Source organism: Micromys minutus, assembly GCF_963924665.1.
Source record: "Micromys minutus genome assembly, chromosome: 21".
In the NCBI taxonomy this organism is placed as follows: Eukaryota; Metazoa; Chordata; class Mammalia; order Rodentia; family Muridae; genus Micromys; species Micromys minutus.
Window position 1 is genome coordinate 637,887 of NC_137956.1, and position 14,737 is coordinate 652,623.

At 36.9% G+C, this 14,737-nt stretch overlaps 1 protein-coding gene across 1 annotated transcript in view; it reads left to right on the top strand.

Annotated features, from left to right (window-relative positions):
- HERC1 (HECT and RLD domain containing E3 ubiquitin protein ligase family member 1) overlaps positions 1-14,737 on the top strand; it is a 146,045-nt gene that overhangs the window by 57,178 nt on the left and 74,130 nt on the right. Inside the window, exons 24-26 of the mRNA XM_080934559.1 lie at positions 343-463; positions 2,619-2,670; positions 9,865-10,133. Of these exons, the coding sequence (XP_080790685.1) occupies positions 343-463; positions 2,619-2,670; positions 9,865-10,133 (442 nt within the window). The remainder of the gene's footprint in view (positions 1-342; positions 464-2,618; positions 2,671-9,864; positions 10,134-14,737) is intronic.

A 14,737-nucleotide genomic window follows, 5' to 3' on the forward strand; every position in this document is an offset into this window, starting at 1 on the left:
CAAAGCCAGAGGAAGAAATACAAGGTGACTAGGATGAGTTGAAAATGAGCAGCAGTGCAGGCTCAGCCTGGAATGTGAATTTCTGGTTCCACGAGGAGGAAGTTTTTCATACATACAAACAGTTAACAAACACTCCAAAATTACATTTTTCTGTAATGTAACAGTATAAGAATATTTGATGTAATTTCAAAGGGCTTTATTTTATTTATTATGTGAGACAAGCTTTCTATGGATAGACATAATGATTTCACTGTGCTTTATCTTTGTGTTGCTACTTCCATTCAGTTTTATGTTCACTAACAGTCCCCAATCAAAACCCTTTTCTTTGTGTATGTGAGACAGGAGTGAAAGTCTCACTGCTGAGAGCCGCCTAGTTCATGCAAGTCCAAGTTACAGACTGATCAAATCAAGGAGTGAATCTGATTTGTCTCAGCCTGAATCAGATGAAGAGGGTTATGCACTGGTAGGTATATCTAAAGAAAGACTCTTGCTTTTTTCAAGGTGTGTGTGTGTGTGCGCGCGCGCGTGTGTGTGTGTGTGTGTGTGTGTGTGTGTGTGTGTGTGTGTGTGTGTGTGTGTGTGTGTGTAAAGCTTTGATCTATTTCTGAGGTCCTGATTCATAGATTTGACTCTTGCTTAGACTACTGGATGAGTTAGTCTGCCCCAGTCTTAGCTCATATAATAGCAGTTTCTTTTTTCCTCATAACCTTCTTCTCTTGTGCTCTATTTTATTTGGTGGTAACCCATTATTCGTATATGTCTGGTAGTGTCTCTAGGTGGTTAGTGAATGAAATACAAGTTTTTTTTTTTATTTCAAATAAACAAAGGTAACTAATTTCAATGATCAATCTTTGCTTGAGCCTTCTTTTGTAACGTATACTTTATACTGAATTATTATCTATTCTGTTTTAGTGAACCAAAAATACTGAACCCTATTTTATTGACATTGATTGAATCATATGAATTCATACTGTCAATCTTACCAACATTTTGTGGCATACTCTTAATGCTGTTACCTAGCTTCCTTAGAACTAAAAGGACTTAGCATATAGCAAATACTTTACAAAAGGATAATCTACATGAATGAATGAATACTGAAACAAAAGACTAGACAAAAAGATAAAGCCTTGAGTAAGATTTATGCATTACTAGGAATTTTCTAAGCTAAAGGAGCACCACATAGAAAAGTGTATTATACAATCCAGAGTGTCTAAAAGATAAAGGCATCTCAGTTAAAGAGAAATAGCTATTTCTAGGTTTGAGACAAGATTAATTTCTTCTTAATGGAAAGGTACATGTGATGCAAACATTTCATAACACAGACTTTTAGGAGACTAGTTGGGTGATTTGGTTTATTCAACATAAAATAGCCTGAGACCTAGTACTTCTGATTGATGTGTATGTATGGACAGATAGGACAACATATATTTATCTACACATGGGTACATTTATATGTGTTTATATGTGCAGTAGGTGAAGGCTTTCTACAGTATTTATCAAATGATCCTCTTCCATAGTCTTATCTGTCACTATTGTTTTGTTTGTGGGAAACACTGTCAAAGCACGATTGAAATTTCCATAGTGTTAAATCCAGTAACCCAAGTTAACTTAAGTGTGCTTTATGTGCAACTGGCTATACATATGGACAGTTTATACCCTCCATCACCTGAAACATTGACAGGTTCATGCTGAGAGGTGATGGAGAAGAAGGCAGCCAAGGGCTTCATTTTCCTCTGAGTCCTGCCTAGCAGGTGACTTCACCTGAAGACGTCTTTGGTGTGTGTGGGGTGTCACTGAAGTAAGACTGTAATCATGAGGGGATGTAGAAACATCAGATGACAGCTGGCAACAGGGAAGATTGGGAGCCATTTATACACAGTGCAGGCAGGAGCTGGCCAGAGATCCAGTGAGTGACCAAGAGACGGTCTGGACTGTGAGAGAAGATCCTGCTAAAGAGACAGAGGACTGTGAGCTGCTCAGAGAGCACAGAGGCCCCAGAAAGCCAAGGCTCGGCTTCATGCTCACTTTGTGACTTCTAAGAACAAACTTCTGTTTTTCCTCAAAGCAGTTTCTTTATTAAGCTGTCTACAGTTTCATCAATTGGGATATCTCCATTTTAACAGATTTAATAAAAACGAAGTATTTTGGAATGCCAGTAGAGACTTAGAACTGTGTAACTTTCCTTGTTAAAATATATGTCAGATGATCTCTAAATTCCCAGTCTGAGGCTAGTGCAAAATTGAAAAAAAAAAAAAAAAAAGGAAAATAAAGACAGAAAAAGAAATAGTAATTTTTGGAACTAGGGCATTACTGCAGTGATTTTAGGTATTTAAAATATTAAGGTCATGCTGTAACTGGAAGATAAACATAAAGAAAAAAGTAGCAGCAAATAAAACCAGCTGCTCTTTGTGGTAATTAGCACATGTTTTTGCTTGAGTTAGGATCTGTGAGGTTATGTATGTGTGCACTTCTATAGTAGTTTTCAGTGGGTGTGTAGTTGTCTGACTTTGTTGGTGAAAAAATAGGCCATTGCTATAGTTATATGGGTTATTTTAATGCATTATTGAATGTTAATAAAAATCTTTTAACATCTAAACTTTTTTTAAACTTGTTTATAGAGTGGCCGACGAAATGTTGACTTTGATTTGGCATCATCTCATAGGAAGAGAGGTAAAATCAGCTTAAATTAAATAGCTGTTTTTTTTTTGTCTAATATATTTAAATCTGATTGTCACTGGAATATCATTGACAAAAGAAATTGAGAGTATTTTATTAGAAAAATTAAAAGGAAGATAATTTTCTCCAAAATGCATATATATTTAAAATATATGAGTTAATAATTCTATTTTTTTCATGTGTTTCGTTTATAAAGCACTTTTAAAAAATATAGAATTCCAGAAATGTTCCCTGTCTTTTTTGGGAGGCTATGTGTGTAGTTTTCTATGTTCTGGCTCACTAATGGAGTTGCCTAATACACACAAACATACACCTTCAAATAAAAGTGTCTACATTGCCTTCCCCATTTGTTCTTTTACTATATGGCATGCAATTTTATAGTATTACCAGGAGTCTTTTCTTAGTAACACCATCTTAATGGGTATTCATTAACACATTACAAGTGGAGGAAAAGAGCAGTTGGTGTAGATAATATAAATCCAAGGGTAACTGAGATAGTCTTAAATATTAATATTTTCTTATTAACTAACACTTTCATTTAAAACCATGTGTATAATAGTGTTATGGAAATACAAAATATTAAGAATTTCCACTGTTGGCTGTTTTCTAAATGCTTGTGAAGAAAATTTGTTTCTATGATATCAAACTTCTGTTCTTCCACATGAAATCTTTTCTTGGTGTTTTAAGCTTCTTCCCATATGTAATAAGAACCAAAATCAAATAAAACCCTACAAAGAAGAGAAGGAATGTGAAAAAGGATCATCATAGCTTATATGATTTGTTTGGCTAAGATGAATATTGTTAGGTGTTCCGTGTTAAATCTGAGCATGGTGGTACGTGCCTGTTTTCCAGCCCTCAGAAGTTTCAGTCAGTGTTCGAGTACTCAGTGCTTACTGATACCAGGGGCTGAGAACTGTAGATCTGCTGAGGAGCAGAGGAGAGCTAACTTAATGTTTGAGGCCTTGCTAATGTAATACTCTATTGTAGCTGTATTTGTAAGTGTTAGTCCATTGGCTGTAGTTATCATTTCATACAACTTTTTTATAATGCTCTAAATGTATACATTTGATACTTAATCCCTAATCATGCCAGTGTGAAACAAAGAAGTATCCTTGAAATAATGGAAAGGACTATGATTATCTTTGAATAGTATGGAGTAGTACATAATTTAATTGTGAATCAAATGTATGAAAATTATAACTTAGAATTGGTGCCTATTGATCATTTTTCAAAACTTTTATCCTAAAACTATGTTTATATCTTCTATAGCTTTAGCTCTAAATAGATAAGGATTAATCAAGCCATTATCTTAACTTGATGTATGGACAAACTATCTGCCTTAAAAATCTCAAGATAGTGCTAGCACCTCCCTATTTTCTTATTGGAATTTATCTTTGTTGTTGTTGTTGTTTTTAAATCAGAAAAGCATATAAAGGTGCTTGTGGAATTTTTTTTTATAACTACTCATTTTGGAAATTATAATACAGAGGCAAAGTGATTATTTGAAATTTTATCAAATCACTTAATGTACCAATTTATTGTGTCAGTTTTTCTGTTTTAATGTTCCCAGGGAATAACTTTACTCTTTATTTTATTCCCAGGGATTACAATAAAGTAACTAGAAAGTTAAAGAGTTACTATTTTAGGAATGTAGTCCAAAATAGTTACTTTTCCATCTCAGGATCCTAGACTTTAATACATAATAAAGATGCATACTTTGTAGATTTTATTTTACTTATAGTAATAAAAACCTTTCTTCACAAACACTGAAAGTATAGTTTTAGAGGGTCTGGAGAGGCTCAGGGCTGAGGCATGTGCCACTGTTGGAGAGGCCTGCAGCTTGCTTCCTGTCATTCTTACCAGGTTGTGAGCAACCTGTAACTCTAGGGTCACAGCATTGCATGATCCTGTAGATCACTGGTTTCAGGAGTGAAGCCAACAACAACAACAACAACAACAACAACAACAAAATAATCACTGGTATTCATGTGCACAAGATTACCCCCACCCTCATAAACACATACTTTGAAATAAATCTTTAATTAAAAAATTTAAAAACATTTGATGCATGTTCTAAGTTTTTACAAATCTTATGTCGTTAATGATTATCCTTGGGCCACACACTGAGGAAGTGTGTATTTTATTTTGCTTTTAAATGGTAGTACAGTATTTCTTATTCTTATTCACTTGTCAAACTAAATCATTTTCCATAAGCTTTAAAATGCATATCTTATATGGGACCTTCCAAGTATGAGAAGTATTTTGCCCAAACTATTTGTTGTGAAACTGTGACCTGTAATCTGGAGAACAAATAAATGTCTGGCCAAGGATGATTCTTTTATATGCATATTTACTCATTTCTCGTATCTGAAGAGGAAATACAAAAGTTTTCTCTTAAATAGCTTTTCCGGGGGTTGGGGGCTTAGCTCAGCAATACAGTGCTTTGTTTGGCACAAGGCCCTGGGTTCAGTCCTCAGCTCTAGGGGAAAAGGAGTCTATACAAGTAAGTTAGGCATTAAAAAAAATAACTGTTCCATTTCTTGGTCTTTGTGGTCCTCACTTTCTGAAAGTCAGGTAACAGTAGTTTAATTATACCCTGTTTATTAAAGTTAAATGTGTGGATAAATAATAATTGTCAGTGTACGTTCGGTGCCTCTATACAAAGCTCCTTGAAGGTTGTCGGCTGCACTTCACTCATTATTTGACCTGTTATTAAAAAGAAACAGAAGAAGCAAGTTTCCCAGGGAAAAGTGAAATTTATATTCAGAAGCCTATAAACTGCTCATAATCACCAAAAATTATTTTAATTGCTTTACAAATAGGAACTCATTTATTCGTAAGTTTATCAAATTCTTAACAAAACTTACCAAACCTGTTGACATTTTGGTATTTGATACATACTTAAAAGATTTGCTGTGATTGTGGAGATTGAGCTAATGGTTTACAGAAAGATAAGACCTTCACCAGGGCTTGCTATTTCCTGTGTAAGCAGAAGCTGTTATGGTGAGAGTGGTAGAATCTCAGCAATTTAAGAAGCAGTGGCAGAAGCCTTATTGGGTAAATTTTATTGGTTAAAGTGTAGTTTGAGTCCCATCTCAAGCCTTTGTCAATGTGTTAGCATTTTATTGCTGAAGTAATGCTGGAAACGTGTCAATGTGTGTTTCATGATGTAGCAAATTGGGTGAAATGCTATTTTATCTGTGCATTTCAAGTTGCATAATGAATGTAAATGTTATCTCCTGTATCAAATGTCTCCTTTTGTCTTCTGATTCTCATGTGGTAGGGTATTTACTCCTTTTTGGCCAGTTGAGCCCCAGAAAAAAGAAGAGCTTCAAGCAAGTACATGATGGCATGTTTAAATTTTTTCCCCCTTTTAGCTTGCCTACATATTTTATGGTTTATAAAGTATGTATTGCAGCTCCGTCATGTTCATTTTGAAGAGTCCATTTAAGAACCAACGTTTGTAAGGACAAGTAAACCGTCTCAAAATCTTGCTGAACTGTTTCTTTAGTTTTCACTTGAGTTAGTAAGTAGTAAGCATTGGTCTTTATGTTAGTTGAGGTGTAGAAACCTCCTTTTAGCTTGCTTACTTATTTTGAGGTTAAACAACACAGAACAATGTAAAGTTAATAGTTTTTGTTTTAAGTAAAATTCTGTGTCTCATTTTTCTATGTTTAAGTTTTTGGCCTCCATTGTTTTGCTGTGTTGTTTTGTTTTTTTGAGACTACTTTCAGTATGTGGCTGGCCTAAAATACAGGGAGACAAGGCTGGCCTTGAACTGACAGATCCTCCTTTCTCTGCCTCCTAAGTGCTGGGATTAAAGGTGTGCACCATGCCCCTTCTTTTTTCCTGATTTTATGTTTTATTCATAAGGAGTTTATTTGATTCATGTTCCCAATACTTTTATCCTTTAATGGTTTTCAAACTACATCTAGTAGACCAAGTCTGACCTTTCACTATGTTTTGTAAATTGAAATAAAGCCGTATTCATGTGTTTATCAATTGTCTGCTTTCTTATTACAATAGCAAGATGGAGCATTGTGGCTGAGACCTTGTAGACCATGTGTGCTATGTGACACATGACAGAAAAAGTTTGTTGACTCCTGCTTTCAGAAGGGATTTAGTTTGGGCATGTCCAGTAATTCTATGGAATATTTCTCTCTATATAAAGGCAGTTTACTATTGGTGGTTAGTGACTGAGCCTTTAATTGGAATTTCCATGGATCTGTGAGCTTTGAGTCACTAAATAACAGGAATTTATGAACTTTTTTCACCTAGAATGAAGGAACCAATGTTGCTAATTTGGTAAATTCATTTGTCTTAGCCTCTGTATCCTCACTTGGGGATATGGACATAGACGGTCCTCAAGGTCTCTTCCGTGTCTTTGGTTCTAATACTGGACAGTAGATATTAGGGACTTGTTTGGAAAAGTAACTTGCATGTGTTAAAAGGACTGTTGTATTCTGCAATTTTGCCAGTAAGTAAAATAAGCTCAGTGCAAAGAACTAAAACCTGACATTCGTTGGTTAAGTCATATATTGCCCTTCAATTTGTCTAGCTTAAGAAAATGAGCAATGAGTGTCTTGGTTTAAATTTCTTCCTTATTTAAAATATTTTAACATAACATAATATATACCCATACCTGTTACTTTTTTATATTCTATGAAAGCTATACATACAAGTTGGAATTTTTTCATATTATTTTTCATCTCCATAAAGCTGAAAATTAAAGATTTTTCTTCTCTGTATTAGAGATGGAGCTTAGAATTTTTTTTGCATACTAAGCAAGCTTTCTATTGTGGAACTATATCTCCAGTCCTGGAGCTTTTATTAAAAGAATTCTTGGGGTTTTGCAAATGGCTCAGTGGATAAAGTACTTATGAAGACAGTCAGGTCCTGAGAACCCACATAAAGCTGAAGTATCTGTGTGCTCATAATCCCAGCACTTTATGGCAAGAAGGAAGGGAAGATGGGAATAGCTTGAATATTATAGGCCAGCTACTCTTTCTTGTATACACAGCAGCAAAAACCAAGATACCCTATCTCAAACACAGCTGAAGGCAACGGACAAACATCCATGCCTCCACTCATTCTCCCATGTGTATCACATACCTATTACCATCCCCCTAACTCACAGACAGATACACACACACATATACTACCACTACCACCACCTCAGAAGCTTTTGAGAAAAGAGTATTTATTAAAATATAAAAGGTATTTAAACCATATATTCTTTGGTATATGAATTATTTTTACTATGTTAAGGATAAAGATTTTTACCATGAGAGGATAAGGATTAGGATATTTAATAGTTCATAATATTAATTTCTTATTAAGAATTTTCATGTCTGAATTTTAAACCCTGAGATTTAACTGGTACCAGTATAATAGTAAAAAAAAGGAAGAGTATATGTTGAATATTGTAGTAGAATTTATTCCTCTGCAGCCACTAGTGTATAAGTAATAATCTTGCTAAACTTTTCTGTCTGGTATAATTTAACATGTACATTTTTTTCCATGTGTATTTTTGTTGGGTACCTTAAAATTAATTCCTAACATAAAAATTCATATGTTTTGTGATAGGATATATAGCAGCAGAACAAATGAATCCTGGCTACATATAGTAATTTGGATTTATGTTGGCAATATTATATTGCATTAAAAAACATATTGAAAATGATTACACAAATAGTACTTTCTTTAGAATGTAAAAAATGGCTAAAATTGGGGCTGTGTGAGTAAATCAAGAGTTCTTGCTTTGCAAGCATAAGGCCTGGAGTTTGGATCTCCAGAACTACCTGAAGATCAGTTGGACTTCGTAGCCCACCTATAGCCCCAGGACAAGGGAGGCAGAGATAGGGATCCTCAGAACAAGCTGGATAGCTAACTAGCCAAACAGTGAGTGCTAGGTGCACTGCAAGACCCCGCAACAACATGTTGATGGAGAACAATCCAGGAAGACATTCTAAGTCAAACTTTATTTGTGTGCATCATGAGCATCTAGAAACACTCAGGTGTTTATATTCCCACATACATACACAATGTATGCCCATGCAAAATAATAACCACAGTTAAACTGTCTATCTTTAGAGTAAATGTAAGACAAAATTCAATATCAGTAAAAGGAAGAGGATGATAAGCCTAAGCTTCAGACTAGTAAAAATTTAGGTAGAAAACAAATTGATAAAAGTTTTTGTCAGTTTTATGTTTATTTTCAATAATGTAAATATATAAATACAAAAGCAGGCCAAACAATGCTGACAGGGTTTATTATGAACCAAAAGTATAATTAGCAAACTTAGTTCCCTAAGAATGGTTAAAGACAAAGAATATGAATTGGATATGGATATATTTTATTTAAAGCTAAACTTGGCGTGTAACTTAGAAAGTTGTTTTTGTATTCTAACATGGTAACATTTGATGTTTAAAAGGTTTAACCTAAGAATACTCACCAGCAAGCTAATAATACTTAGCTATTGCTGCAGCTAACACAGACTACTATGCCATTACTATTTTACAACAAATACTACTTGTTTGTGAAACTTTGCTTCCTTTATATAGGAGCTTAACAATCTGAGGTAAATATGCACATGACAGGTAGTGAGAGAGTTCCTTGTGTTAGTGAAACCTAAGAGTGATATTTATGTCTCCTTTCTGTAAGTTTACTTGCCCTTGTATATTCATTTTTGCTAATGTTTCATTGAAGATGTGCAGACGTTTTGTGCGGTTGTGACTTCCTTTGCAGTAATAATGTTAAGTCAGATGAGATTCTTTTTTGACTGAGTTTTACCAATAGAGTTCTTTGTTGTTGCTCGTGAGTAATGATGCATTGTAATACTTCAGAGACTTTCTGATGAAGCGCTTAGAGAGCAGCTTCTGCCTTTTTTGTCTTGTGGTAGTGTGTTGCTAAAGCACTCACATGGACACCGATACATCAACAAGGCTTTTTCTTTAGTTTCTTACATTGCTCTTAACTTTTGTTTATTTCTGTTCATTTGTTCTTCTTCTTTTTTTTTTACCAAAGCATTTTGCCCAGATTCACTTAATGCATGCATGTGTTCAAACATGAGTACCCATTTCTCCCCAGTTGGTATGATAGTAGTGCTTCACCTTCATCTAGTGTGAGATGTGTTCTCTACTCGATTGCTGTTGATGTATGATTTTTTTACCCCTATTTTCATGTAGGTCCTATGCATAGTCAAGTAGAATCTCTGAGTGACTCTTGGACTCGCCTGAAACATACCAGAGATTGGTTCTACAACTCCTCTTATTCCTTTGAGTCTGATTTTGACCTTACCAAGTCTTTGGGAGTTCACACATTGATTGAAAATGTTGTAAGTTTTGTAAGTGGAGATGTAGGGAATGCTCCAGGTTTCAAGGAGCCGGAAGAAAGTATGTCTACAAGTCCCCAGGCCTCCATCGTTGCAATGGAGCAGCAACAGCTAAGGGCAGAGGTAAGTTGTGGATATTTACTCCTCATAGGTAACTCTGGAAACCAAAAGTGAACCACTGAATGCATAATTCTGTGAAAAGCTTTGCCCTTCTTCTCTTTGCTACCTGCCTCTCTCATCTCTCATCCCACCACCCCCTTGCGTGTGTGTGTGTGTGTGTGTGTGTGTGTGTGTGTGTGTGTGTGTGTGAGAGAGAGAGAGAGAGAGAGAGAGAGAGAGAGAGAGAGAGAGAAAGAGAGAGAGAGAGCAAGAGAGAGAGAGAGAGAGCAAGAGAGAGAGAGAGAGAGCAAGAGAGAGAGAGAGAGAGAGAGAGAGCGAGAGAGAGAGAGCAAGAGAGAGAGAGAGAGAGAGAGAGAGAGAGAGAGAGAGAGAGAGAGAGAGAGAATATGATGCGATGCAATGTGTGTAGATGTGTGGAGTCTAAATTTGGTGTCCTGTACAGAACAGAGTTGTAAGGACAGCTTACTTATAGGACTCAGTTCTCACCTTCTACCATGTGGGTTCTAGTGATAAACTCTGGCTTTCAGTCTTAGCAGCAAATGCCTTTAGCTACTGAACCATCTTATTGGTCCAGCTTTTTTGTTGTTGTTGTTGTTGTTATTATTATTATTTTGAGGCAAGATACCTTCTGAATTGGGCTTCTGGGTAGACTGCGCCTCACTTCCACCCCAGTACTGGGGTCACAGAGATGCTGCCAGGCTTAGCTTTTTATGGGTACTGGGAATCCAAACCCAAGTCTTTGTGCTTATGCAGTAAGTGTTTTACCTACTGACCTATCTCTTTAGCCTCTACTTGAGCTTGTGACATCTTTATTATTATTTTGTTGTTGTTTGTTTGGTTGGTTTTGTATTTTAGAGATAGGTCTTTCTTTGTATAGCCCTGGCTGTCCTGGGAACTCACTCTGTAAACCAGGCTTGCCTTAAACTCAGAGATTTACCTGCCTCTGCCTCCCTGAGTGCTGGGATTGAAGGCGTGCATCTAACTCGACATCTTTTTGTTAATGAAAGCACCATAACAGTATTTGAACAAGATAAAAAGTGCATTTTAAAGTTTTTATCTCAGAACAAAATATCATTAGTTCTCCCTCTGCTAGAAGCAAGGTTGAAACTGGATCCCTCTCATAACCTCCATTTTGTACTATTTATCTCTGCATTCGAAGGATGCCACAGGAATTGCTGTGAGTTCGAGCCTAGACTAGGCTATATAATCAGTGCCAGGCCAGCTAGGGCTTCCTAGGAGAAACTATCCAAAAGCAACGAAAAGAAAAGAAGGCAAGAACAAAACACAGCGATAAATGCGCACAATAATGATTGCTGTAGTAAAGACCCACTGATGAAGAGACATCCATTAAAAAACTAGGGGACCCAGGAGGTTTGCCTAACCACAGAATAAGCCCCAAATATTAGTGACTGTCTTAACCTGTCTATAGATTCTTTGATATTCCTTCCTCTAGTAGAAATTAAATCTTTCACCCTTGTTAGTGGGTTGAGCTTAGTAACTTGCTTTTAATGGGTATGAGAAGGAGGGAAAAAAAGCATGACATTAGAAATCTGGCAGATAGAACTTTAAGTAATCATGATGAATATTACTAAGTCATGTGATATCATGTATCCTTGACATAATCTGACAGTACTGAACTCTGTAGCTGTGTTCTCCAAATTTCTAGCTATAGTTTAATTATGAGAAAGGGATAGGGGAGCAAATCCAAATTTAGGAACTTCCTATAAGTTACTTCCTTATAAGGGACAAAGACAACTTCCAACACGTCATGGTCATGAAAAATGAAGACTATCTACTATTACAGATTAATGCAGTCCTATCTCAGGGCTTCTTGAGCAATTCCTATTCATGATCCTCTTTTGCTTGAAAAACTTTTACTCCTCAGTATGTAACTATATAAAATATATATGCAAATTATTTACTGAGAAATGCTAAAGAAAGTTCTTTCAGAACAGTTCTTTCTATCACTTGTTAAAGAGGAAAGAATATATTTATACTAATGAGATGGGTCTGTGAGTGTGTGAACTGAAAATGTGGAGACCACAGAAAGATGTCAGGTGGTGTCTGTTCTCTGCTTCATCGCCCTCTGAACCTCTTCTCTGCCTAGGCTAGCTGGCCAGTGAGCTTTTAGAAGTCACTTGTTCCTAATTTCCCAATGTTAGGGTTACAGATTCACACAGCAAGGCCTGCTTTTTTATGTGGGTACTGGGGATTAGAACTCACCCCATTATGCTTTCAGAGTCAACAGTCTTGCCCATAGACTGTTTCCTAGTCCTGAGTTTGACGTTTTCATCCAAATTTTGTTCAACTTTACTGTAGTAATCACTACTGTGGGAATCTAATCTAAATTGAGATCTAGTCTTTTGTTGCTCTTTTCTCTCCATTTTCACTCCTCCCCTGTTTCCTCTTGAGAAAGAGTCCCTATTTAGGTCAGACTGGCCTGATTTGATTTGGAGCTTGAGAGATGGCTTGGTGATTAAGAGTGTATGCTGTAGAGAACCCATGTTCTGTTGCCAATACCCTCCTTAGGTGGTTCTAAACTGCCTGTAGCTGCAGTTGAAGGGATCAGATGCCCTTTTATGGACTGTCTGGGTGCCTGCAGGTACAAGGTGCACATACATACATTCAGGTATATATACATGTGTAAAGCAAAAATCAGTCTTAAAACTCAGTTAAACATACAAAGACTCTTGACTGAGTAGTTGATATTGCTGCACATAGAGCATCTTCTACATGTTTTTCAGAGCTGATGATCAGTACTGTGATTTTTGTGGTCATGATCATTACTGATAAAATCACTGCTTCACATAAAAGTGGTTTACAATTTTTTTTGTAAAAATTCATTTTTTTATTTTTCAAAGAAGGGTAGGCTGAGCCACTGTGGTGCTGGGTAGTCCAATAGTGAATAGAGAAGGTAGAGTCAGAAACACAGGTGAGCCTTGCACAGACCATGGAGACGTTCTTCTGATTCTGGAGCTAGAAAGATTCATCCTACATAATCTTACTACTCAGACTTAAAAAGCTATGTAGCTTTGAACTCTTCACATGTATCCTATCTTGTGTGCTTCATAGTAGCGCTTTGAGTAAATTAGACACCAAACTATTACTCTCATTTTGCAAAGAATGACCAAAATGCAGAAGAGTGTGGCCTTGACATCTTATTTCCAAACTTTACATTTTTATTGGTTATTTTATTTATTTGCATTTAAAATGTTGTCCCCCTTCCCAGTCTCCCCTCCACAAACCCCTCATCATATGCCCCCTCCCATTTACCTCTAAGAGGGTACTCTGCCACCCATTCCTGCCTCACCCCTTAACATCCTTCCTATGCTGGGGCATCAAGCTTCCACAGGATCAAAGGGCCTCCCCACCCACTGATGTCAGATAAGGTAATCCTCTGGGGCCATGGACCCATCCATTATACTATTTGGTTGGTGGGTTAGTCCCTGGGAGCTCTAGGAGGTCTGCATAGTTGATGTTGTTGTTCTTCCTGTGGGGCTACAATCCCCTTCAGCTCCTTCAGTCCTCCTAACTCTTCTACTGGTTGGCTGTGAGTATCTGCATCTGTTTTAGTCAGGTGCAGGCAGAGCCTCTCAGAGGACAGCTATACCAGGTTTCTGTCAGCAAGCACTTCTTGGCATCAACAATAGTGTCTGCAGTTGGGATGGTTCCAAGGTGGGGCAGTCTCTGGATGACCTTTCCTTCGGTCTCTGCTCTATTTTTTGTTCCTGTGTTTCCTTTAGATAGGAACAATTCTGGGTGAGTGACCCCATCCCTCAGCTGGGGGCTTTGTCTGTCTACTATAGGTGTTCTCTACAGGTTCTGTCTCCCCTCTGTTGTTTTTTGTTTGTTTGTTTGCTTTTGTTTTGTTTTTTTGTTTTTTTGTTTTTTTTTTTTTTGGCTAATGTTATTCTTGGTGGGTCCTGGGAACCTCATGCTTTCCTAGTGTCTGGTACTTTCTAGTGTTTCCCCCAGTTCCCCACTCCCCAGTGCTACATATTTCTATTCACTTTCCTGACCCTCTGGACATCTCTCATGTTTCTTCCCATATCTGATCCTGTCCCCCATTTTCCCTCCTCCACCTCTCTCCCAGGTTTCTCCCTTCCTCCACCTCCTGTGAATTTTTGTTCCCCTTCTAAGTAGGATTTAACCATCCACACTTTGATCTTCCTTCTTGTTAAGCTTCATATGGTGTGTGAGGTTGTATCATAGGTATTATGAGCTTTTGGGCTAATATCCACTTATCTGTGAGTACATACCATGCATGCCCTTTGGGTCTGGGTTACCTTATTCAGGACAGTATTTTCTAGTTCCATCCATTTGCCTGCAAATTTCATGAAGTTATCTTTTTAATAGCTGAGTTATACTCCATTGTGTAAATGTACCACATTTTCTGTATCTGTTCTTATGTTGAGGACATCTGGGTTTTTTCCAGCTTCTGGTTATTATAAATAAGGCTGCTATGAACATGGTTGAACATGTGTCCTTGTTATATGTTGCAGCATCTTTTGGGTATATGCCCAGGAGTGGTATAGCTGGGTCCTCAGGTAGAACTATTTCCAATTTTCTGAAGAACTGCCGGACTGATTTCCAGAGTGGTTTTACCA